The sequence below is a fragment of the Indicator indicator genome, chromosome 28 (assembly GCF_027791375.1).
Source record: "Indicator indicator isolate 239-I01 chromosome 28, UM_Iind_1.1, whole genome shotgun sequence".
NCBI classification, from domain to species: domain Eukaryota; kingdom Metazoa; phylum Chordata; class Aves; order Piciformes; family Indicatoridae; genus Indicator; species Indicator indicator.
This window is the reverse complement of record NC_072037.1, coordinates 3,232,733-3,257,055: the sequence shown is the minus strand read 5'-3', so window position 1 is coordinate 3,257,055 and position 24,323 is coordinate 3,232,733. Positions and strand designations below refer to the sequence as shown.

Here is a 24,323-nt window from a genome sequence, read left to right as displayed (position 1 = left end):
GTGGGGGCAAAGCCAACCTACCTTGGGTCCCTGGGGACCTCTTGGGGGCCGGTGGCCTGGCTTGCCTTGCTTGCCCTGGGAACAACAGATGGAAGACAGCAATTGGAGCCTGTCAAAGGCACTAAGCTGCCTTCCCTGCACCCCACCAGGGATGCTGAGCCCCAGGAAAACTGAGGGCCCTCTGCAAGATCAGCTCCACACCTCCCAGCACCCTCCATGAGGACGACAGTGCCATTTACCCGTCTGCCAGCTCCTCCAGGGGCTCCTTCTTCCCCTTCACGCCCCACATCACCCTGAGGGAAGAAGAGATGGGGGATGTGGGTCACCAACAGCCTCACCACAGCTTGGACCAGGACTGGGGAAAGGAGGCAGCTGCTTGCATGGGCACAGAGCTCATCGGGCTCTGTAGGACTCTGGGTATGGACACCAAGGCCATGGTGCAGAGCTTCCCAGTAAAGGGGAGGTTCCCTGCCCCCCTCTAAGGGCACCTGAGCCAGGATGGAGGCAGCCCTGTGGAGCTGAGCTGAGCTGCCAGCCCCTCACCCCAAAACCAGTCAAGGCAGCCCAAGGGCACCCAAGGGCTTGCTGGTTGCCTCTAGAGCGAGGGGAAACAGGTGCCCCTGGGGTGATTCCCCATGGATGACAGCAGGATTGACCACCTCAGGCTCAGCCACCCCATGCCCAGTGGCTGCTGCCCCTCAGGGCCCATCAGCAGAGGACAGGTTGGGAGGTACCTTCTCTCCTTTGCGACCTTTCCGTCCCTTAGGACCAGCTTTCCCGGGAGACCCCTAAAATCCCAAGGGAGAAGGAAACCCTTCCTGAAGGATGCTGTGGCAGGGCTGTCCCCTCCCAGCCTCCCTCCCTGGGTGGTGCATCCCACTCCCTGTGCCAGGGAGAAGCAGCACAGCCCCACCCCACTCCTCACCGTCTTGCCCGCTGTGCCCGCTGTGCCCGGCTGCCCTTTTGCACCCACCAGGCCCTGGGGAGGAAACCAGAAACCAACCCAGCTCCCAGAAAGGAGCTCCAGGGCTGGGGGAGCAGCTGGGGGCAGGGAAGTGGGGCAGCAGAGGTGCCCACTCACCTCGACTCCACTCAGTCCTGTGGCTCCAGCTTCGCCCAGGGGCCCCAAAGGACCCTGGGGACAAAACGGGAGCCTGGCATCAGCTCCAGGGCACTCCGGGAGAGGCAGGAGGAGGGTACAAAGCCAACTGCTTTGCCCCAGGGTTGTTGCCAGGGAGCTGTGATGGGCAAGGTGACCTTGCAGGGATGCCCCCTGCCTGTCCCCAGGGCAGGGAGAGGACTTACCTGCCGGCCTGGCTGTCCCTTGGCTCCTGCCACTCCTCTGGCACCCCCATGCCCGCTGTAGCCTTGGAGCCCAGGGGCACCTGCTGGGCCCTGGTTCCCTGCTGCGCCCTGGGGTGCACACATGGGGACACCACAAAACCACAGAATGGGCTGGGTTGGAAAAGGCCTCCAAGATCACCCAGTCCAACCATCAACCCACCACCACCATGGCCGCTAAACCATGCCCCCAGGTGCCATGGCCACAGCTTTCTTGAACACCTCCTGGGATGGGGACTCCACCACCTCCCTGGGCAGCATTTTCCAGTGCCTGACCACTCTTGCAGTGAGGAAATTGTTCCTAATCTCCAACCTAAACCTGTCACACCCCAGCCCAGCCCCAGCTGGAGCAGGCTCTGAGCAGCCACCCCTCGAGGGGCTCTGACTACCCTGAGCAATGGCTCTTGCTGTCTGCTTTGCCCCATGTTTATTCCACATCCCAGCTAAGGACATGCTTTGCCCAGGCAGAGGGGCACCAAAACATGGGAAAAACTGGGATGCACATGGGAGTTATCCTGCAGCTGAGTGCAGGGCATCAAGAACATGTTGGTAGCTCTGGACCATCAGCCTGGAATGCAGCTCAGGGCAGTGCCAATTCTTCTGAGCACAGGGTGGTTCCTGGAGCCCTACAAACTTATGGACACTCAGGGATTGTGTGGAAGCAGAGGAAGGAGAAGCCAAATGTCCTGGACCTGCCTCAGGCAGCCCCCAACAGCCATGCAGCCTCCAACAGCCAGGCAATGGCTGCAATGGCACTGGATCCCAGAGGGAGTTTTCCAACTCTGTGTTTCCAAATGGAATACAAACCAGGAGAGGAACCCACCTGGATATGTCCAACTCCCTTTGGACTGAAGGATAAACCAAAGGGCAGTTAAAATCCCATCCCCCCCGGGTTTTGACACCTTTGTGGAGCCTTCTAGGAGAACCAAGGCAACAAAGACTCAGGCACAAAGGTGCAGGGCAGGAGCTGGGAGACACAGCCCAGCCCCCTGGGCTGGCAGAGTTTGCTTTGTGGCTACCCACCCAGGAGACACAGCCCCAGGCTCTGCTGCTCCATCCCAAGGTGCCACCAAAGCTGTTTCCTGGGGTGGGTTTGCAGGAGCAGGGCTGGCACTCACCACTGGACCAGGCTTGCCTCTATCTCCCTTGGTTCCCTCATCTCCAGCGAGTCCCTGTGGTGATGGAGGGGGTTCAGAACAAGCCCAGCACCCCCAGGAGCACTACACTTAGGCCTTCTGCAGGTGCTTTGGGCATCTTCTCCTTCATACCACATGCAGCTGGCCAAGGCACATGCCCAGGCAGCACCTGGCACTGTGTGGGAGTCAACATGGTCCCACAGCAGCCTTCCATGAGGCATCCCTGGGTGCCAGGCTGAAGTGGTCTGATTTTTGGGATGAGGGCACTAAGAACCTCTTGGGAATCAGTGCCAAGATGTGGGGTCTTTAGCTGCACCCCCCCCCCCAGCCTCATTCTTGAGCCCCCTGGCCTGGGCAGTCAAGGGGGAATGAATCCCTTGGTCTGGTTGATCAGTTAGGGTTGGGTGATGGGTTGGACTTGATGATCTTGGAGGTCTCCTCCAACCTGACTGATTCTGTGGTTCTCTGGTTCCTACTGGAAATGGGGAAGCCCTGGGGAAGCCTGTGGCAGCTCCTGGCTCTGCAAGGTCCCAGGCATCCCTACCTCTGATCCTGCAGCACCAACAGGTCCATGCATGCCTTGAGGCCCTGGATCTCCCTGGGGAAGAACAGGAAACAGTTTCTGTCCTCAGAAAGCCCCTGCCTGGCTTTGTTGACTTGGCATCTCAGGCAACAGGGCACAGGCAGTGTCCCACAGAAGGTCCCCCCAGGTCACCACTCTGCCCAGCTCTGAGCCAGCTCCTCCACCACAGGCAGCCCCAGCAGGTACCCCAGCAGGTACCTCAGCATGTACCTCACCAGGGACCACACCAGGGACCCACCAGGGACCCCAGCAGCTACCCCAGCAGCTACCCCAGCAGGTACCTCACCAGGAACCCCACCAGGAACCCCAGCAGCTACCCCAGCAGGTACCTCACCAGGTACCCCAGGAGGTGCCCCAGCAGGTACCCCACCAAGTACCCCAGGAGGTGCCCCACCAGGAACCACACCAGGGACCCCAGCAGGTACCTCACCAGGTACCCCACCAGGCACCCCACCAGGAACCACACCAGGGACCCCAGCAGGTATCCCAGGAGCCAGAGGGAGCAGAGACCAGCAAAGGGCATTTCATGCAGGGGTGAAGGCTTGGAGCCAATCCTGCCTTACCTTGACTCCCTCAGGACCATTGAGCCCAGGAGGACCTCGCAGACCTGTCCCACCCTGTTGAGGGCACAAGCAGAGGAGCTCCATCCATCCATCCAGCCCTGCCCCCTGCTCCCAGTGCCAGGCCCTGCCAGGTCTGCCACCAGCCAGGCAGGGAGGAGGGACAAGGTCTGACTTACAAACCATCCTCTGGCTCCAGCAGGTCCTGCAGCTCCAGTGACACCCACCTGGCCCTGGGACACAGAGGGAGATGTGCTCAGCAGGCTCCCAGCCCAGCTGTGGGGCAGGAGGCAGCATGAACCCAGCAGGTCCACACTGTCCTTCTGCTCCAGCAAGGAGCCATGCCCAGGAGACACCAAACTCCCTAATTATGGAGGTATCTTGTGTGGCTCCTGCAGCCCAAAGTCACCTGCCAGGGCTGAGCCCCACTCCTCAGCACCCAGCACCCAGCCACTGGGAGCCTCTTGGTACTTGCCAGCAAACCTTCCTGACCCTTCTCTCCTTTGTGGCCTTGCTCTCCAATCTGCCCTGTAGCAGCTCCTGGGCCAGGCACTCCAGGATGGCCCCTGGGGCCAGGGTCACCCTGCTCAGGGATGAAGACAGAGGTGTCACCACCAAGAATAAAAGGGAACAGCAATGAGAGTCAGCTTCTGCACAGAGTCATGGAATGGTTTGGGTGGGAAAGGGACTTTCAAGGTCACATCTAAACCAACCCTCCTGCAGCCAGCAGGGACATCTGCAAGTACTCAGATCCCCAAACAACCTCCCCTGGGATGGTTCCAGGGATGGGACATCTCCCACCTCTCTGGGCAGCCTTGGCCAGTGGTTCACCACCCTCAGTGTCAAATATTTCTCCCTTCTCTCCAGTCTGAATCTCCCTCTGTTAGTTCCAAGCCATCCCCCCTTGTCCTGTCACAGCAGGCTGTCCTCCAAACTCTGTCCCCAGCTTTCTGCTCAGCCCTTTAAGCACTGAAAGGCCACCAGAAGTTTTCCCTGGAGCTTTCCCTTCTCCAGGCTGACCAATCCCATGGAGAGGACATGCTTCACCTTCTCACTGGGTGCTGCAGGCAGAAGTTCACCCTAGGGTGCTCAGGAGTGGTGCTGATGTCAGGCTTGAGCCTGCTGTGCCCAGTGGTCCTCAGTCAAACCCTGTCCTGCTTCTGCCCCCACACAGTAAGTGGAGCAGCTGAGGCTGAGCAAGGGTTGGGGGGGTCTCAAGGGGCTGCAGGGAGGGCAAGGGCTCCACTCAGTGCTCACCTTCTGCCCCTGAGCTCCTGGCTCTCCTGGCTCTCCAGTGTCACCAGGCTCCCCCTGCCCAGAGGGAGATACCAGCATCAGGCACAGAGCTGCTCCCCAGCCCCATCCCAGGAGGGGCTGAAGGCTGGGCTCTGATTCCATGGCCACCCCCACCCTCCTCTGGCCAGCATTTTGGTGCTGGGCAAGAGGTGACCCCACAGCCTCTCCTGCACCAGGAGGTCATCCCCCAGCCCTAAACGCTGGGCACAGCCAAGCAGCACCTTGCCCAGCAAGGGGACCCCAAAACACCTCCCATGGGCACCCCTCAGGGTGTCTGCTGCTCACCCAGGCATGGGCAGCTGTGCAGAGCCAGAGCACTGGGTGCTGAGCTGTCCTGTGCCCAGCAAGGAGACCCCAAAACACCTCCCATGGGGACCCCTCAGGTTGTCTGCTGCTCACCCAGGCATGGGCAGCTGTGCAGAGCCAGAGCACTGGGTGCTGAGCTGTCCTGTGCCCAGCAAGGAGACCCCAAAACACCTCCCATGGGCACCCCTCAGGCTGTCTGCTGCTCACCCAGGCATGGGCAGCTGTGCAGAGCCAGAGCACTGGGTGCTGAGCTGTCCTGTGCCCATGCCCTGGCAGGGGCCACCAGCAGGCAGCAGTGGGCACCTTGGTGGCAGCCAGCACACATACCTCCTTCCCTGGCTCCCCAGGCCTCCCTGGCAGCCCCTCTGGGCCATCATCTCCTGGCTCCCCAGGGCTGCCACTGATGCCTGCAGCTCCACGGGTTCCTGCCTCTCCCTGGACAGGATGAGGATGAGCAGGATTAGGCTTGGTTGGATTTTCCAGCTGAGCCTGGCTTTGCCTTCCAGGATTCCTCACCACACAGCCAGCCCACTTGTCCTTGTACCCAGGCTCTGAGAGGACTTGGGCCCCTCTACAGAACAGTTTAGGTTGGAAAAGACCTTTCAGATCCAGTCCAACCCTTAACCCAGCACTGCCAGGCCACCACCAAACCCTGTCCCTCAGCACCACATCTCCACAGCTCTGAAACCCCTCCACAGATGGGGACTCCACCACTGCCCTGGGCAGCCTGGGCCAGGCCTTGACAACCCTTTTGGGGAAGGAATTGTTCTTCAAGTCCAACCTGAACCTCCCCTGGGGCAACTTGAGGCAATTTCCTCTTGTCCTATCACTTGTTCCTTGGGAGAAGAGACTGACCACCAAATAATGTTGGGCCTTGCTTCAAAGGCAGCTGCTGCAGCTGCAACCTCTTCAAACTCTCTACCTTTACAGCAGCTAAAAGGTCAAGGTGGTGCCAGGTGAAGCCATAGGAAGCATTTCCTTTCTGCCATGCTCAGCCACAGAAATCCCCAGGGATGAGCATGCAGGGGCTGGACTGCAAGCAGCCCTGCCCAGCAGGACCAGAACCCAGCACCACTGTGGGTATCACCCCCAGCACCCAGCAGGAACTCACCTGCTCTCCTTTGGGTCCTGGCTGACCCTCTGCTCCTGGCTGTCCTGGGGATCCCTGGGGAGGAAACACAGAGCCCAGCCCTAGCACAGCTCCACCTCCACAGCCATAGACCCACAGAGTGGGCTGGGTTGGAAGGGACCTGAAAGCTCATCCAGTTCCAAGCCCCTGCCATGGGCAGGGACACCTCCCACCAGCCCAGGTTGCTCAAGGCCTCATCCAGCCTGGCCTTGAACACCTCCAGGGAGGAGGCATCCACAACCTTCCTGGGCAACCTGTTCCAGTGTCTCCCCACCCTCACTGCCAAGAATTTCTTCCTCATCTCCAGTTTCAATCTCCCCTCTCCCAGCTCAAAGCCATTCTCCCTCATCCTGGCACTCCCAGCCCTTGTCCAAAGTCCCTCCCCAGCTCTCCTGGAGCCTCCTCAGGTACTGGAACTCTGCTCTGAGGTCTCCCTGGAGCCTTCTCTTCTGCAGGCTGCACAACCCCAACTCTCCCAGCCTGTCCCCATGGGGAAGGTTCTCCATCCCTCTGATCACCTTCAAGGCCCTCCCCACATAGCCTCTGGCTCAGCTGATGCAGACACAGCCTTAACCTTCTGGTTCAGCTGAGGCTCAGGGACCTCCTCCCTTCATCCCCCACCCCTGGAGAAGGCAGGAGGGGAGGGAGAGGCTGGAGCAGCCCAGCCAGGGCAGGACAGGGCTCCCCAGCTGGTTACCTGCTCACCATCCAGCCCCCTGATGCCAGCATTCCCAGGATCTCCCACATCACCCTGCAGGGGACATGGACATCAGGACAGGCAGCTCCACACAGGTCCCCCACAGACCCTGCTGCCCAGCCTCTGCAGGAGGGCTTGCAAGGCTCTTCTCCCACCTCAGCCCAGCCATGCCAGCCCCCATGGGCAATGTCAGTGGCCAAACTGGCAGCCCCCCTCTGGGCAAGCAGAGCAAGCCCAGTGCTTTGCAGTTCTGATTCAGGGGGCTGGCAAGGGGAGCCAAGCCACCTCCTCTGGCCTTACCTTCTCTCCTCTCACCCCTGAAGGCCCTTCAGGTCCACCTGGACCTTCCTGCCCCTGGAAACAAGCACTCCATGGCATCATCCCTACCACCTGAAGGCTCTGCCTGTGCCCAGGAGGCCACAGCATCTCCTGAGCTTGGCTGGCAGAGGTTGGGATGCCCCAGCACCCCCTGTCCCCATGGACACAACAACCACTTGCCAGCTTCTCAAGCCCCCTTGTGCCAGCTTCCCTCATCCCTCCCTTGCTACAGACGCTTTGGCAGCTCCCCAGAAGCGTTGCCCCAGCCAAGCTCTCCCACCCTGTCCCACCACTTGTGCAGGGCAGTGACTGAAGGAGCCCAGGGGCACTCACCGGGTACCCAGGGGTGCCAGCAGCCCCAGCTGGGCCAGCAGCTCCTGGTTCTCCTGCCAAGCCAGGCTTCCCAGGGACACCATCCAGCCCCCGTGGGCCAGGAGCACCCTGCAAGGCCAAGAGGCCACTCTCAGGCTCCTGAAAGGTGGCACAGGGCAGGGCAGTGCCAGTGGGAGCCCCCTGCCTGCAGCAGTTGGGCCACCACAGGGTCTGTAAGGCACCACTGCTGTCCCTGCCCCCAGCTCGTCACCCCCCAGCTACCCACACAGGGTTTGGCTCATTCCCTGCCCCATCACCATCCTGGGGATGAGGATGCCTCCAGAGGGGGCACCTGTGTTTGACCTCCTGGCACATCCCCCAACCTCAGCCTGCAGGGCATCTCTGCAGCACACTTACAGGCAGCCCTGGAAGCCCTCGAGGCCCTGGGTCTCCTGCTCTGCCCTGCAACAAGAAGGCTGCTCAGCAGCATGGCCATGGCAAGGAGGCACCAGGGAGCCTGAGCAGGATGAGGCTTCACTCAGACAACCCCTGCATGCCCAGGCCACCTCCTGCTGCCCACGCAGCACCAGGACAAATGCCAGCCAGCAGTGAGAAGCAGCAGGGTGCTGCCTGCTCCCACACAGGGCTCTGGGCTCCGTGCTGCTGGAGCTGTGGGCAGCACACGGGGTCTGCACTGCAGAGTGTGGCACACCCGCAGGGCCCTGCAGCAAGCCAGGGGCTCAGGGAGCACAGCCAGTCCTACCTGGGAGCCAGGAGCACCTCGAGGACCAGGAGGACCTGGCAGGGCCTGGGGGAGAGGGAGGCAATCAGAGCCCCACCCTGCAGCCCTGACTGCTCCTCTCTCCCCACTTCAGCCCCTTGAGGCCCCACTGCCCCCTGCCCAGCCCAGCAATGGTGACTTGCTTGGTGCTTCTCCACGGGGCTGGAGCAGCAGCCAGGACCCACCTTAGGACCAGCTTTTCCTGGAAATCCTGGTGGGCCTTGGGCTCCCATTTCTCCCTGTCAGGAGGCAAGAAAGGTTTCCTTCCCTCTGTGTGCTTGAATGCAGTGACCCCCTAAACCCCAAACCCCTCTGTCTAGCACCTCACAAGAAGCCACAGGAGTCTGGGCAGCTCACAGGATGCTAGGGGTTGGAAGGGACCTCTGGAGATCTTGGAGTCCAACCCCCCTGCCAGAGCAGGACCATAGAACCCAAGTGCAGATGAAGCCCTGCACACCCAACATGGATTGGGTGTCCACATGGGAGCCCCAGAACCCCTGAATCCCAGCATGGTGGGGCTTGGAAGGGACCCCTGGAGATGAGCCAGTCCAAGACCCCTGGCAAAAGCAGGGTCAGCCACTGCAGCTTGCCCAGAATCCAGCTGGGTTTGGCATCTCTCCAGAGAAGGAGACTCCACCACCTCCCTGAGCAGCCTGCTCCTGTTTTTCCTCATGCCCAGCTCCAGCCCTTCCCCTCCTGCCGCCCCTGCGACTTCCCTGGCATGGCTGATGGAGACCATTGCTGGACACCACTCAAAGCCACCCATTGGGTTGAAGAGCCCAAGCCCAGAGTGTTCCCAAAGCCTGGACTCAGCCCAGCCCTCCCCAGCCCTCCGAGCTGTGCTGTTTCCCAGCCCTACCTTGTCCCCCCTGCGCCCTGGCCTCCCGCGGTCACCAGCAGGTCCTGGGTAGCCCTGGGGAGAGGTGCAGGGTCAGGAGGCAGCTGGAGCACCTCCAGGCTTTTGGGAGTAGGCAGCTGCTGAGGCTGAGCTCTCACCCAGGAAGGGCAGGACCCTGGGCACCACAGGAGCCCTGGCAGGATGCTCCCAGCACTGCTCCAGTAACCACCCCCAGCCCAGCCCAGCTGCTGCCCTCTCCACAGCAGCTCTGTCACTCACATAGGTGCCAACAGGTCCCTGGGGCCCCTCCAAGCCAGGCTTCCCAGGCAGCCCCTGCCAGGCAAGATGAAGGCATTTAGAAACCTCCACTCCCAGGATGTGAGCAGGCATCTTCCCACCCCTGGTGCTCATGCTTGAACCCAAGGAATCTCCTCAGGTCTGCCCATGGCAGCCAAGGGCCTCCCAGGGTTGTTCACCACCATCACTGCTCCAGCCAGCCCTCCTGGCGTGCTCATGGACCCTCCAAGCCCCAGCTCTCACCTTTGGGCCCAGGGAACCTGGGTCTCCATCAGGTCCAGGTTTCCCCAGAGAGCCCTTTGGAAATATTTGGGGAAGAGGTGTCAGGCAAAAGGCTGAGAAGAGACAAACCCCAAGGAGCCCCTGCGCTGCCTCTGTGCTCATGGGCAGCTTGACCACAGGGGCCACAACAGCCTGTGGAGGACAAGCTGCCTCCATGGCCCATCCTGGTGGCTCCTGCACCCCAGGGGGTGGTTTTCCAGAGGGTTTGTCACTGGGGAAGGTGACAATGCTCACTCTTGGGGTCATCAGCAAACCCACCTGAGAGAAGCCTCTCTGGGAGCAGCTCTTTATCCCAGGGGACAAGGACAAGCATCTCTCCTCCCTGGATCTGTCCCACCCATCTCTCCTCCCTGGATCTGTCCCACCCATCTCTCCTCCCTGGATCTGTCCCACCCATCTCTGCTCCCTGGATCTGTCCCACTCATCTCTCCTCCCTGGATCTGTCCCACTCATCTCTCCTCCCTGGATCTGTCCCACCCATCTCTGCTCCCTGGATCTGTCCCACCCATCTCTGCTCCCTGGATCTGTCCCACTCATCTCTCCTCCCTGGATCTGTCCCACTCATCTGTCCTCCCTGAATCCATGCCATCCATTTCCACCTGGGCTGGAGCTTTGATCCCCTCCCAGGACCCAGGACCATGCTGTTGCTCAGCCACCCAGGCACGAAGGTTTCCATGGGCTGCTGTCCCCCCATGGAGACCTTGCTTAGGCTATGGGAAGCTGCAAAGTCCCTCAGGCAGGCTGATTCCTGGGGAAATGATTCTGCTACTCCTGCCACTGAGGCTTTGGAATGCCCTTTAAGAAGGAGTGAAGATCAGCTCCTAGAGATGTCAGCTGCCAAGGTGGGAAAGTCCCAAATCCCCTCCCAGTGGCACCAGTCCTGACTTCCCAGCTAAGGAAATGCAGAGTTCCTAGATTCATGGAATCACAGGATGGTTTGGATTGGAAGGGACCTTAAAGCTCATCCAATTCCAACCCTCCTGCCACAGGCAGGGACACCTCCCACCAGCCCAGGTTGCTCAAAGTCTCATCCAACTTGGCCCTGAACACCTCCAGGGAGGGGGCATCCACAACCTCCCTGGGCAACCTGTTCCAGTGTCTCCCCACCCTCACTGTAGAGAATTTCTTCCTAACCTCCAGTCTGGATCTACTCAGAGTTCATGCAGAAGGATCATTTGTTCTCCTTACTATTGATCCAGGAGGTCCTGCGTGTCCACGGCCCCCCTGTGAGCCAGCAAAGCCCTGGAGGAAAGGGCAGAAAATGAGTAATGGTGAGAAGGCAGAAGCAGGAGGGAGGGAGGGAAGGCAGAAGCAGGAGGGAAGGAGGGAGGGCAGGAGCAGGAGGGAAGGAGGGAGGGCAGGAGCAGGAGGGAAGGAGGGAGGGCAGGAGCAGGAGGGAGGGAGGGAGCAGGAGGGAAGGAGGGAGCAGGAGGGAAGGAGGGAGGGCAGGAGCAGGAGGGAAGGAGGGAGGGCAGGAGCAGGAGGGAAGGAGGGAAGGAAGGAGCAGGAGGGAAGGAGGGAGCAGGAGGGAAGGAGGGAGCAGGAGGGAAGGAGGGAGCAGGAGGGAAGGAGGGAGGGCAGAAGCAGGAGGGAAGGCAGGAGCAGGAGGGAAGGCAGGAGCAGGAGGGAAGGCAGGAGCAGGAGGGAAGGCAGGAGCAGGAGGGAAGGCAGGAGCAGGAGGGAAGGAAGGAGCAGGAGGGAAGGAGGGAGGGCAGAAGCAGGAGGGAAGGAGGGAGGGCAGAAGCAGGAGGGAAGGAGGGAGGGCAGAAGCAGGAGGGAAGGCAGGAGCAGGAGGGAAGGCAGGAGCAGGAGGGAAGGAAGGAGCAGGAGGGAAGGAAGGAGCAGGAGGGAAGGAAGGAGCAGGAGGGAGGGCAGAAGCAGGAGGGAAGGCAGGAGCAGGAGGGAAGGAGGGAGGGCAGAAGCAGGAGGGAAGGCAGGAGCAGGAGGGAGGGCAGGAGCAGGAGGGAAGGCAGGAGCAGGAGGGAAGGCAGGAGCAGGAGGGAGGGCAGGAGCAGGAGGGAAGGCAGGAGCAGGAGGGAAGGCAGGAGCAGGAGGGAAGGCAGGAGCAGGAGGGAGGGCAGGAGCAGGAGGGAAGGAGGGAGGGCAGAAGCAGGAGGGAAGGCAGGAGCAGGAGGGAGGGCAGGAGCAGGAGGGAGGGCAGGAGCAGGAGGGAAGGCAGAAGCAGGAGGGAAGGCAGGAGCAGGAGGGAAGGCAGGAGCAGGAGGGAAGGAGGGAGCAGGAGGGAGGGCAGAAGCAGGAGGGAAGGCAGGAGCAGGAGGGAAGGCAGAAGCAGGAGGGAAGGCAGGAGCAGGAGGGAGGGCAGAAGCAGGAGGGAAGGCAGGAGCAGGAGGGAAGGCAGGAGCAGGAGGGAAGGCAGAAGCAGGAGGGAAGGCAGGAGCAGGAGGGAAGGCAGGAGCAGGAGGGAAGGCAGGAGCAGGAGGGAAGGCAGAAGCAGGAGGGAAGGCAGGAGCAGGAGGGAAGGCAGGAGCAGGAGGGAAGGCAGGAGCAGGAGGGAAGGCAGGAGCAGGAGGGAAGGCAGGAGCAGGAGGGAAGGCAGGAGCAGGAGGGAAGGCAGGAGCAGGAGGGAAGGCAGGAGCAGGAGGGAAGGCAGGAGCAGGAGGCAAGGCACAGAGTGTTTCTCCACAGCAGTGTATGGCTGAAGACCAAAGCCCAGTGCTGGGGCCAGCACCTGGGGCATGGCTCAGCCTGCCAGAGGCCCTGCTGGTGCTCTCCCCTTCAGCCCAGCTCCCTGGTGCCTGCCTGCTGAAGCCCTGTGCTGTGTGCTCACACACAACACCCACAGCTGCATCCAGGCAGCAGCATGGAGCCCCAAGAGCAAGCTCTGAGCTGGCTCTCCTTGACCCAGAGCAGAACATTTCATTTAGCATCTTTTGTTTTGAGGGAAGGGAGGGATTGTTTTTTCCTTTTGGATTCAGAGCAAAGATCAGGAGAAACCCTGCAGGAGGGCACAGCTGCTGCCAGCCCAGGCCTTGCTGCTGGACCTGTTCTGGAGAGCAGTGCCAGGGATCAGAGACCATTTTGCAGTTGTAGACTCATGGAATGGTTTGGGTTGGAAGGGACCTCTAAAGCTCATCCAGTCCAACCCCCCTGCAGCCAGCAGGGACATCTGCAACTGGAGCAGGTTGCTCAGAGCTCCAAACAACCTCATCTGGAATGGTTCCAGGGATGGGGCAGCTCCTACCTCTCTGGGCAGCCTGGGCCAGGCTCTCACCACTCCCAATGTCAAACATTTCTTCCTTCTCTCCAGTCTGAATCTGCCTCTTTTAGTTCCAAACCATCACCCCCTGGCCTGTCACAACAGGCCCTGAGAAAAAGTCTGTCCACAGTTTTCTTTAAAGCACTGCAAGGCCACCAGAAGGTCTCCCTGGAGCCTTCTCTTCTCCAGGCTGCACAGCCCCAACTCTCTCAGCCTGGCCTCAAGCAGAGAGCTTCCAGCCCTGCCAGCATTGCTGTGGCCTCCTCTGGCCCTGCTCCACCAGGTCCCTGTCTGTGCTGTGCTGAGCACTCCAGAGCTGCCCCAGCACTGCAGGGGGGGTCTCAGCAGAGCACAGCAGAGGGGCAGAATCCCCTCCCTGCTGCCCACACTGCTGGGGCTCAGCCCAGGGTTGGTTCAGGACTGGGAGCACAGGGTGCCAGCTAAACCAGTTCCTAAATGCTCTGCTCCATTCCCTCTCCTTCAGCCCTCAGCAGGATTTTCAGGTGGTCCCTGCCTGCAGCCTCACCCAGAGAAGCCCCCTCCAGCTGGTCTCACCCACCAGGGCCATCCTTTACCTGTGCCCAATTCTGTGAGCATGATTTTTGAGGCACATGCCCATGGGGAGAAAGCTGAGCAGAGGAGAAGGACAGAAATCAGGCAGTCATTCAGCACTACTCACTGCTGGTCCCCTCCTGCCTGGGCTGCCCATGGTCCCTGGGAGACCCTGCAGGACAACACAGATGATGATGAGGATGGGGAGGCAGAGGCAGCCTCTCCCACTCCCACTATGGCAGCCCAGAGCCAGCTAAGGTCCAACATGGTGCCAAGGGCTGGCCCTGCATGGCCATGGGGATGGTGGGGTCCCCATTGGGCTCAGCCTCCCCTGCTCAGCACCAGCCCCAGCCCAGCCCTTGCCCACAGTCAAGTAGAGAGGTAGGATGGGAACCTGTGTACCAGGCTTTCCTTCTGCACCACCTGCTCCTGGGATGCCCCTCGAGCCCTGGAAGGAAGGATCTCAGCTCAGGAAAGCAAAGCCTGGGGGCAGAGTGCCCCCCCAAGGGCTGCCCCAGCCCCAGAGCCTCCCTGCAGCATGAAAAGGTGGCAGAGCAGCACTGGGATGGTCCCCAGGGTGCTCCTCTGGGCTGTCATGAGCTGTGGGCTCCTTAGCACATAGCTCAGCCCCACACAGCTCCTCCCTGCTCCATCCCAGCCTCAGATGTGATTGCTGGGAGGTAACAGGAGTGTGGGAGGAGAACTTCCCACCAGGAACACCTCAGTGGTGTTCTTTCCCTCCTAGCCCAGTTCTGGATTCCTGGCCCCCCAAGAACAGCTCTCTTCAGGAGTTGTTATTCCCTGAGTTCTCTGTGCTCAGGGCTGAGGGAAGCAGCTGTGCTGCTACAGAATCATGGAATTGTCAGGGTTGGAAGGGACCTCAAGGATCAGCCAGTCCCAGCCCCCCTGCCATGGGCAGGGACACCTCACACTACAGCAGGTTGCTCACAGCCACATCCAGCCTGGCTGCAAAAACCTCCAGGGATGAGGCTTCCACCACCTCCCTGGGCAACCTGTGCCAGTGCTCTCACCACCCTCATGGGGAAGAATTTCTTCCTAACATCCAATCTGAATCTCCCCACTTCTAGTTTTGCTCCATCCCCCCAGTCCTATCACTCCCTGACACCCTCAAAAGTCCCTCCCCAACTTTCTTGTAGCCCCCTTCAGATGCTGGAAGGCCACAAGAAGGTCTCCTTGGAGCCTTCTCTTCTCCAGACTGTCAAAACTCTTCATGCAAGGTGCAAACTCCAGAGCTGCTCATTCCCTTCTCATCCTGTGCAGATTCCCAAGCACAGCCCAACCCTCCCATCCTGCCACATGCCAGGAGGCTCTTCCCCAAGACTTGGCCTCTTTGGCCCAGAGCTGCCAGCACCCTCTGCCAGCACCCTGCACCAGCACAGAGTCAGATTCACAGATTGCATCAGGTTGGAAGGGACCCTCCAAGGTCATCTTGCCCAACTCCCCTGCAGGCAGCAGGGACACCTCCAACCAGCTCAGGTTGCCCAGGGTCACATCAAGTCTGACCTTGAGTGTCTCCAGGGACAGTGCCTCAACCACATCCCTGGGCCACCCCTGCTGGTGTTCCACCACCCTCACTGTGCAGAACTCCCTCCTGATGCCCACCCTGTATGTCCCCTGCTGCAGTTTCAATCCATTGCCCCTCACCCTACCCCTGATGGCTCGAGGCTTCTGCTACTTACAGGCAGCCCAGGGACTCCAACCAGGCCACGCTGACCCCCACGGCCCTGGAAAGCAGCAGAGCAGTAAGAGAAGCATCCTGCAGCCAGCAGCCAAGCTGGGGGCAAAGCTGGTGCCCAAAGATGGCACAGCTCAGCCCCAGCACCTCCCAAGCCACCCAAGTGCAGCGGTCTCCAGGGTTGTCTCAACCTCCCAAGAGCCAAAGATGCTCCAAGATTCAGCTGCAAGACCCAGCCCCCCATCAGGCCAGAGAATGAAGCAGAGAAGGGGATGGGTTGGAAGGGACCTTCAGGATCATCTTGGTGCAACCCCCTTGCAGTCAGCTGGGACAGCAGAGCTCAGCCAGCCTGGCCTTCAACACTTGCAGGGGTGGAGCACCCACAGCACCTCTGTGCAGCCTGCTCCAGTGTCTCAGCACCCTCCCAGGGAAGAATTCCTGCCCAGTGCCTACTCTGCAGCTCCTCTCCTTCAGCTGTAGTTACCCGAGCTCCTCGTGCTCCTGGGCTTCCCTTTGGGCCATCAGGTCCTCTGCATCCCTAAAATTCACACAGGGGGACACAGCCACGTCACACAACCCCCCCCCCCACCTCCCCCCTGCTGAGCACCACGGGCACTCATCCAGCTGCTGCCCCGTTGGCAGGGCAGTGCAGGGCTGCAGCAGGCTCAGGGATGCCACACGTGGGCTTGGGGACCCACCCCAGGGGCCAAGAAGATGCTGACCCCTGGGTGCTGGGACCCAGGCTGGAGCTCACAGGCAAGGTGGTTGCAGCCCTGCCCTCCATGCAAGGCTGAGGGCAGACCATGGGCAGCTGGGGACACAGCAGCAAACACTGGCACTGACCTTGGGTCCCTGGCTGCTGTTCAGCCCTGCTGGGCCAATCTGGCCTTCTTCTCCCTGCCAGGAGAGAGGAGAGGAGCTGGCCAGGGCAAGGGCAGCCTCTGAGAGACTCAGAGGATCATTTAGGTCGGCAGAGACCTTTTAGATGATGGAGTCCACCCAGTAACCCAGCACTGCCAGGTCACCATCAAGCCATGGCCCTCAGCACCACATCTCCATGGCTCTGACACCAGGTCCTTGGGGGTGTTTAGTGGGGGCACAGCCAGAGGTGTGGAGCAGTGAGGTCAGAGCTCTGCTGGTCTGCAGTGCTGTGGAGCTGGGGACACCTGTGTCCCCCAGGGGGGGGCTTTCAGCAAAGCTCCCCAGGGCCAAGCAGGGAGCAGCAGTGCCCAAGCAGCAGGGAGATGCCTTTAGAGGGCTCCCTCTGCCCACCCCAGCTCCAGCCACCCCAGCCAGGACCAGAACCATGGAATCATGGAATGGGTTGGGTTGGAAGGGATCTTTAAAGGTCCTCTAGTCCAAACCTCCTACAGCCAGCAGGGACATCTGCAGCTACAGCAGGTTGCTCAGAGCTCCAAACAACCTCACCTGGAATGGTTCCAGGGTTGAGGCATCTCCCACCTCTCTGGGCAGCCTGGGACAGGCTCTCACCACCCTCAGTGTCAAACATTTCTTCCTTCTCCCCAGTCTGAATCTCCCTCTTTTAGTTTCAAACCATCACCCCTTGTCCTGTCACAACAGGCCCTGAGAAAAAGTCTGTCCCCAGCTTTCTGCTCAGCCCTTGAAGCACTGCAAGGCCACCAGAAGGTCTCCCTGGAGCCTTCTCTTCTCCAGGCTGCACAACCCCAACTCTCTCAGCCTGGCCTCCCAGCAGAGGGCTTCCAGCCCTGCCAGCATTGCTGTGACCTCCTCTGGCCCTGCTCCACCAGGTCCCTGTCTGTGCTGTGCTGAGCACTCCAGAGCTGCCCCAGCAGAGTGGACCCAGCAGTAGTGCTGCCAGGTGGGCTGCTGGCTGGGGACAGCCAAGTGCTGCAGCTCAGGGGAGGAGGAGGAGGCAGAACAAGGTGGCAGAGATGCCCAGGATGCTGGGGTTAGACAGTGGGAGAGAGGGATCCTGCAAGCCTGCCATGCCTGTGCCATTGGAATGGCTCTTGGGCAGGCTCCTGGCCATGCCACACTGCCCACTGCCCATGCTCAGGAGCAGCAGGACTGCTCCCCTGGGCAGGGTTGGGGCAAGCCAGCACTGCCCATGCTGCCTGCACCCCCAGGGCTGCCCCCTCCCCATACCACCCACCCCATGGCACCACACTGGGTGCAGAGGCATCCCACCACAGCACTTACATCCGGGCCCTGGGGGCCTGCAGCTCCTCGAGGGCCAGGAAAGCCTTGCAAGCCACCCTGGCCCCGAGGCCCTGGGGGACCTTTAGCTCCTTGTGCTCCACGTGGACCCTTGGAGGAACAAGACACAGCACACCACAGCAGGGCTTGCAAACTGGGAGGGGACAGCCAGTGGTGGGGGCTCCCCCATCCTGGAGAGCTCACCACTTGCTACCTCAGCTCTCTGCACACTTAGTCTCTGGGGCACTCTTGGGGAACATCCCAGGACCCTCTGCCAAGAGCATCCCTGGGGTACCACCCATGGGGCAAGAGAGTATTTTTCAAGCAGCCAAAGCAGGTGGAGCAATGGAGGATGGAGCAGCAGCAGCAGCATGGTAGGAGCAGAGATCATAGAATTGGCAGGGTTGGAAGGGTCCTCAAGGCTCATCCAGTCCCAACCCCCCTGCAGGACACTGAAGCTGGATTCAAACTGCTCCTCTGCAGCACGTAGGAACTGAGCACTGCTGGTGCAGGCTGGCCCCCAGCTTCAGATGGTCACAGACTGCTTTGGGGGGGAGGGGAGCTTTAAAGGTCCTCTAGTCCAACCCTCCTGCAGTCAGCAGGGACATCTGCAACTGGAGCAGCTTGCTCAGAGGTGAAATGATTCCAGGGATGGGGCAGAGAATCACAGAATTGTTAGAGTTGGAAGGGACCTCAAGGATCCAACCCCCCTGCCATGGGCAGGGACACCTCACACCACAGCAGGTTGCTCACAGCCACATCCAGCCTGGCTGCAAAAACCTCCAGGGATGAGGCTTCCACCACCTCCCTGGGCAACCTCTGCCAGTGTCTCACCACCCTCATGGGGAAGAATTTCTTCCTAACATCCAATCTGAATCTCCCTATTTCTATTTTTGTTCCATTCCCCCCAGTCCTATCACTCCCTGACACCCTCAAAAGTCCCTCCCCAGCTTTCTTGTAGCCTCCTTCAGATCCTGGAAGGCCACAAGAAGGTCTCCTTGGAGCCTTCTTTTCTCCAGACTGAACAGCCCCAACTCTCTCAGTCTGTCCTCACAGGAGAGGTGCTCCAGCCCTCTGCTCATCCTCATGGCCCTTCTCTGGATCAAGCACACCTGCAGCTGCCCAGGTCTCATGGTCCCCAAAACTACCTGTCCCTGGCTGCCTGCCCACCCACACCAACCAACCTGCCCACCAGCTGGAAACCAGCACAGCTGAACAACATCAGAGGAAAGCAGCTGGAGGAACCCCCCCGGGCCTGGCTACATCCTACCTTGCCTCCTTTGGTTCCCAGATCTCCCTTGGCTCCATCTGCACCTTGACATCCCTGTAAGAGGTGGATTGGACACTCAGGACATCATCTTCTGCCACTGCTTGCAAGCAAAGCTTGCTGTGCTCTGATGGTGGCATCAGGGGGAGTGAGTTCAGCCCAGTTTAGATCAAGGTTTTCCTGCTGCTTGGCCTTTCAGGGCTGGGAGCAGATCCAGCAGATGCAGTATGGATCTGCTCCTCATGGCAGGAGGGCTCCAGAGCTTCTGGCTTCATTCACCAGCAAACTGTCAGTGCTCCCAGCACCCTGTGCTGATCCCACCCCAGCACCCTGGCAGCAGCCAGTGGTGGCATCTCAGCTGCACCATCCTGACACCAGCAGGAAGATGAGGAGCACCTTGTCCTCATTGCTGTGCTCCTCCACACAGGCTACAGCCCTCCCACTGCCCTTGGGCCTCCCCAAAGCAGATGGAGTCTTAGGATGCATCCTCAGGTCTGGCAGCTCCTCTTACTCCACCAAGGAGAGCCCAGCTGCAGCTCTGCCTGCCCTGCAACAGCAGCTGACACCTATCCAAACATCAAGTGCCAAGAGAGGCCAGGAACATGGTGCTGGAGCTCTGGGCTGCTCTAACAAAGCTCTCCTGCACCCCAAGCAGGGATGGCAGTGATGCCACCACTCACCCTCTCTCCTTGGGTGCCTTTGGAACCTGGCAGGCCAATAAAGCCCTGCAGAGAGAGATGCAAAGTGCAGGTTAGAGGAAGCACAAAGGGGAACAGCAGAGGCACTCATGGAGGCTGGCAGCCCTCCCATGCTCCAGGGGCAGTGGGAGACAGCAGTTTAGCTCTGCAGAGCTGCTGCTGCTGAAGCCACCACGGAGGGATTTGCTCCTCAGCAGGGGCCAGGGAACGCAGAAACCCTCCCAAAGCTCTCCCCACCCACACAGCAGCACCCAGCACCAGGACAAGGTCCTTGTTAGCCTCCAAAATGCACCACCCCCAGCCCACCCAGCACCCTCAGCCCTTCTGCAAGCAGCAGTTTCCAGCTCTGGGTGTTGAGGTTCCAGCATGTGAGGAGCAAATGCTCCGAGGGTTGAGCTCAGCTGGGCCACCATGGGCCAGGCAGGAGGAAGATCTGAGCCCCTGACCCTTTGGAAAAGGCAGCTCAGCACCCAAATCCCTTGGGAAAAGGAGTGCTCCAGGGAAGGGATAGGCAGGGCTGGGGCATCTCTGCTTGAAAAATCATCAAGGTTCCAGCAAGCAACAGAGCCAGAGGAGCTTTGGAGGCTGGAGATGAGGAGTGAGGCCATAAGGATGTGGCCATCATCCCACCAACCCTTGTTCTGGGAAGTCCATGGGAAGCTGGAGATGGCAGTGGGGAGCAGGGCATTGCCCTGCAGTGCTTGGGGGGCTGTGAAAGGGGGGATGGGACCAGCCTGCACCCAGCTACCCACTCCCATTGACTTACCCCAGGGCCCTCCTGTCCTGGCTGTCCCCTCAGCCCAGGGACACCTTCTGTACCCTGCAAGAGGAGTGCTGGCTTCAGCTTGTGCCACACTGGGCAGAGAATGGCCAGCACCACCCTGTTGCCTCCACAGGGCTGCCAAGGACCCCCAGGCTTCATCCTCAGGGTCTGCTGCAAGTGCTGTCCCCCTCTCCCCTCTAGGAGCAGGGGCAGGGACCCCTCACCCCACCTCTCAGGTCCCTCCAGGGCAAGCCCTCAAGCCCAGGCTTGACCCCAGCAAGGTCAGAGCAGGCCAGCAAGAAGCTCTTACGGTGTCTCCTTTGGCACCAGCAGACCCCTCCATCCCAGCTGGACCCTGGGGAAAAGCAAAGGTGGGGGCAGGTTGGGGAGAAGAGGGATTGCTGCTCTCTGCCCTGCTCTGTGGATGAGACCCCAGCCCAGAAGGACTCTGCCCAGCCTGCCAGGAGCTGCCTGTCACACCCCAGGGACCACGTCCCTGTCAGCCCACAGGACAGAGCCCATCCCAGCCCTGGGTGCTCACAAAGACCCACACAGGGTCAAGGACTTCACACCCATTTGCAAAGCCCATGGAGGACAGGTCCCAGCAGCTCCTTCCTTGCTCAGTAAGCACATGGAGGGGGCTCCCCCACTTTGGAGACATGGTGGGCTCCAAGCCAGGACAGCACCCCCTTACCTGCATGCCCCTGGGGCCAGGGGGGCCACGTCTGCCCTGCAAGCCCTGAGGTCCCTGCAAAGCAGCAGGGGACAGTGAGCTGCTGGTAGAATCAACCCCCTGAATGCACTGGGGTGCAAAAACCTCTCCTGGGAAATACCTCACAGCTGAGGAGCTCCAGGGCTCCCAGCTGGCTGCTGTGAGGGACACCCCCACCCCCAGCACCACCACCACCACTGCAAGGGGTGCAGAAAGGATTCACACCCCCACAGAATCATTAAGGAAGAAACTTTGCATAGTCATGGAATCATAGAATTGTTTGGGTTGAATAAGATCATCCAGTCAAGGAGAGCCTGGGCTGCAGCAGGAGAAGTGTGGCCAGCAGGGCAGGGAGGGGATTCTGCCCCTCTGCTCCACTCTGCTGAGACCACTCCTGGAGTACTGCATCCAGTTCTGGAGCCTCTGTTACAAGAGGGATCTGGACATGCTGGAAGGTGTCCAGAGAAGGGCCACAAGGATGAGCAGAGGGCTGGAGCTGCTCTCCTATGAGGACAGACTGAGAGAGTTGGGGTTGTTCAGTCTGGAGAAGAGAAGGCTCCAAGGAGACCTTCTTGTGGCCTTCCAGGATCTGAAGGGGGCTACAAGAAAGCTGGGGAGGGACTTTTTAGGATATCAGGGAGTGACAGGACTGGGGGAATGGAATAAAGCTGGAAGTGGGGAGATTCAGACTGGATGTGAGGAAGAAGTTCTTCCCCATGAGAGTGGTGAGAGCCTGGAATGGGTTGTGCAGGGAGGTGGTTGAGGCTCCATCCCTGGAGGTGTTTGCAGCCAGGCTGGATGAGGCTCTGGCCAGCCTGCTGTAGTGTGAGGTGTCCCTGCCCATGGCAGGGGGGTTGGAACTGGCTGATCCTTGTGGTCCCTTCCAACCCTGACTGATTCTATGATTCTAAGATTCTAAGCCCAACCATCAACCCAACCCCACCATGGCCACTAAACCATGACCCCAGGTGCCATGGCCACAGGTTTCCTGAACACCTCCAGGGGTGGGGACTCCACCACCTCCCTGGGCAGCCTGTTCCAATCCCTGACCACTCTTGCAGCAAAGAAATTTTTCCTCATCTCCAACCTAAACCTCCCCTGCTGCAACTTCAGACTCTTTCCTCTTGGGCTCTCTGCAGATGTTGGGCTGGGCTGAGGTCACAGACCTAGCTGGAGGAGACCCCTCTGGGCTGGGTGACCCTCAGGACACTCTCCCATGCCAGCACCCCCACCAGCTGTCCCATCCCAGAGGGTTTTACTCCTCCCTTGCTGCAGGGAGTACCAACATACCTTGGGACCTCTGGGGCCAGGCAAGCCAGGAGGACCTGATTCTCCCTGGGGAGAGAGCAGGGAAAGGGATGAGGTGAACACAATGGCCACAAAACCCCAGCCAGGAGGGGAGGGGAAGTGGGGCAGACCCACCTGAGAGCCATTGACACCTTGGCACCCAACAGACCCTGGCTGGCCTGGGTCTCCCTGCAGCACAAGAATGTGGTGAGGCAATGCTGAGTCCATGCAGCGTGCAGGAGGAGAAGGGCTGGGGACCCCCCATGGGGTAGAAGCAGCCCTGGGCTGGTGGGAGGTGCTGGTGAGAGGTTCTGGGTTCTTCCCTCCCCACTCCCAGGAGGTTGAATGTTGAGCAGACCCAGCATGTCTGGTGTCAGTCAGCAAAAGGGCTGAAGCTGGGCAGGACATCATGGCCCATGGTGGTCCTGCCCTGCTCTTGCTGGGAGCCAAAGAGCAGCACCTCCCCCAGCCCAGCCAGCTCCTGCCTTTCACTGCTGCTTGGACCAAAGTGTCATGGACTTACCATGGGGCCAGCAGGGCCTGGGGGACCCACTGATCCACCTTCTCCCTGGAGCAGGACAGAAAGGAAGCTGCTTTTCTGGCACCTTTTGCTCTCACACTATCACTTAGGTTGGGAAAGACCTCCAAGGTCATCAAGTCCAAGCATTACCTAAGGCTGCCAGGGCTGCTCCATGGCCTCTGATTCTCTCCTTTTGGTTTTCACACCCCCAGTCCCCACTTTTAGTCTTCACACCCCAAATTCCCCCTTTTAGCCTCCACATCCCAAATTCCCCCTTTTAGCCTCCACATCCCAAATTCCCCCTTTTAGCCTTCACACCTCAAGTTCCCCTTTTAGTCTCCATATCCCAAATTCCCCCTTTTAGTCTCCACACCTCAAGTTCCCCTTTTAGCCTCCACATCCCAAATTCCCCCTTTTAGCCTCCACATCCCAAATTCCCCCTTTTAGCCTTCACACCTCAAGTTCCCCTTTTAGTCTCCATATCCCAAATTCCCCCTTTTAGCCTTCACATCCCAAATTCCCCCTTTTAGTTTTCATACCCCAAGTTCCCCCTTTCAGACTCCACATCCCAATTCCCCCTTTCAGCCTCCATATCCCAAATCCCTCCTTTTAGTCTTCACATCCCAAATTCCCCCTTTTAGCCTTCACACTTCAAGTTCCCTCTTTCAGACTCCACATCCCAAATTTCCCCTTTCAGTCTTCACATCCCCAAATCCCCCTTTTAATCTTCACATCCCAAATTCCCCCTTTTAGTCTTTACATTCCAAATTCCTCCTTTTAGTCTCCACATCCCAAATTCCCCCTTTCAGTCTCCACATCCCAAATTCACCCTTTTAGTCTCCATATCCTCAATTCCCCCTTTTAGTCTCCACATCCCAAATTCCCCCTTTTAGTTTTCACATCCCAAATTCCCCCTTTTAGTCTCCATATCCTCAAGTTCCCCATTTTAACCTTCACACTCCAAGTTCCCTCTTTCAGACTCCACATCCCAAATTTCCCCTTTCAGTCTTCACACCCCCAAATTCCCCCTTTTAGCCTTCACATCCCAAATTCCCCCTTTTAGCCTTCACATCCCACATTTCTCCTTTTCTTCACATCAAGCATCAGCCACTTGATGTCCCTGCGAGCAGCCAGCCCCTGGCTCCCCATGCCCCTCCTGCTGGAAGATGCTTCCCCTCCCCACCACCAAACCACCTGGGATTTTCTCTTTTAAACCCTCTGCAAACCCCAGCATGCAGAGGGACAAGGTGGACAAGGGCAGACTGGAGACAGACTGAGGGAGTTGGGGTTGTTCAGTCTGGAGAAGAGAAGGCTCCAGGGAGACCTTCTGGTGGCCTTCCAGCATCTGAAGGGGGCTGCAAGAAAGCTGGGGAGGGACTTTGTAGGGTGTCAGGGAGTGATAGGAGTGGGGAGAATGGAGGAAAACTTCAGATTGGATGTCAGGAAGAAGTTCTTCCCCATGAGGGTGGTGAGACACCGGCACAGGTTGCCAGGGAGGTGGTGGAAGCCTCATCCCTGGAGGTTTTTGCAGCCAGGCTGGATGTGGCTGTGAGCAAC

General features: G+C 59.6%; 1 protein-coding gene across 1 annotated transcript in view; it reads right to left on the bottom strand.

Annotated features, from left to right (window-relative positions):
- LOC128976105 (collagen alpha-2(I) chain-like) overlaps positions 1-24,323 on the bottom strand; it is a 104,534-nt gene that overhangs the window by 9,273 nt on the left and 70,938 nt on the right. Inside the window, exons 22-59 of the mRNA XM_054393222.1 lie at positions 22,770-22,814; positions 22,382-22,435; positions 22,250-22,294; positions 20,942-20,995; positions 20,558-20,602; positions 20,251-20,304; positions 19,467-19,511; positions 18,790-18,843; positions 17,523-17,630; positions 16,185-16,238; positions 15,826-15,879; positions 15,346-15,390; positions 14,040-14,093; positions 13,773-13,817; positions 11,065-11,118; positions 9,838-9,891; positions 9,577-9,630; positions 9,319-9,372; positions 8,645-8,698; positions 8,442-8,486; positions 8,096-8,140; positions 7,700-7,807; positions 7,349-7,402; positions 7,049-7,102; positions 6,334-6,387; positions 5,550-5,657; positions 4,878-4,931; positions 4,096-4,206; positions 3,800-3,853; positions 3,624-3,677; positions 3,022-3,075; positions 2,460-2,513; positions 1,306-1,413; positions 1,082-1,135; positions 926-979; positions 735-788; positions 240-293; positions 22-75 (exon numbers count right to left, since the gene is read on the bottom strand). Of these exons, the coding sequence (XP_054249197.1) occupies positions 22-75; positions 240-293; positions 735-788; positions 926-979; positions 1,082-1,135; positions 1,306-1,413; positions 2,460-2,513; positions 3,022-3,075; positions 3,624-3,677; positions 3,800-3,853; positions 4,096-4,206; positions 4,878-4,931; positions 5,550-5,657; positions 6,334-6,387; positions 7,049-7,102; positions 7,349-7,402; positions 7,700-7,807; positions 8,096-8,140; positions 8,442-8,486; positions 8,645-8,698; positions 9,319-9,372; positions 9,577-9,630; positions 9,838-9,891; positions 11,065-11,118; positions 13,773-13,817; positions 14,040-14,093; positions 15,346-15,390; positions 15,826-15,879; positions 16,185-16,238; positions 17,523-17,630; positions 18,790-18,843; positions 19,467-19,511; positions 20,251-20,304; positions 20,558-20,602; positions 20,942-20,995; positions 22,250-22,294; positions 22,382-22,435; positions 22,770-22,814 (2,253 nt within the window). The remainder of the gene's footprint in view (positions 1-21; positions 76-239; positions 294-734; positions 789-925; positions 980-1,081; positions 1,136-1,305; positions 1,414-2,459; positions 2,514-3,021; positions 3,076-3,623; positions 3,678-3,799; positions 3,854-4,095; positions 4,207-4,877; positions 4,932-5,549; positions 5,658-6,333; positions 6,388-7,048; positions 7,103-7,348; positions 7,403-7,699; positions 7,808-8,095; positions 8,141-8,441; positions 8,487-8,644; positions 8,699-9,318; positions 9,373-9,576; positions 9,631-9,837; positions 9,892-11,064; positions 11,119-13,772; positions 13,818-14,039; positions 14,094-15,345; positions 15,391-15,825; positions 15,880-16,184; positions 16,239-17,522; positions 17,631-18,789; positions 18,844-19,466; positions 19,512-20,250; positions 20,305-20,557; positions 20,603-20,941; positions 20,996-22,249; positions 22,295-22,381; positions 22,436-22,769; positions 22,815-24,323) is intronic.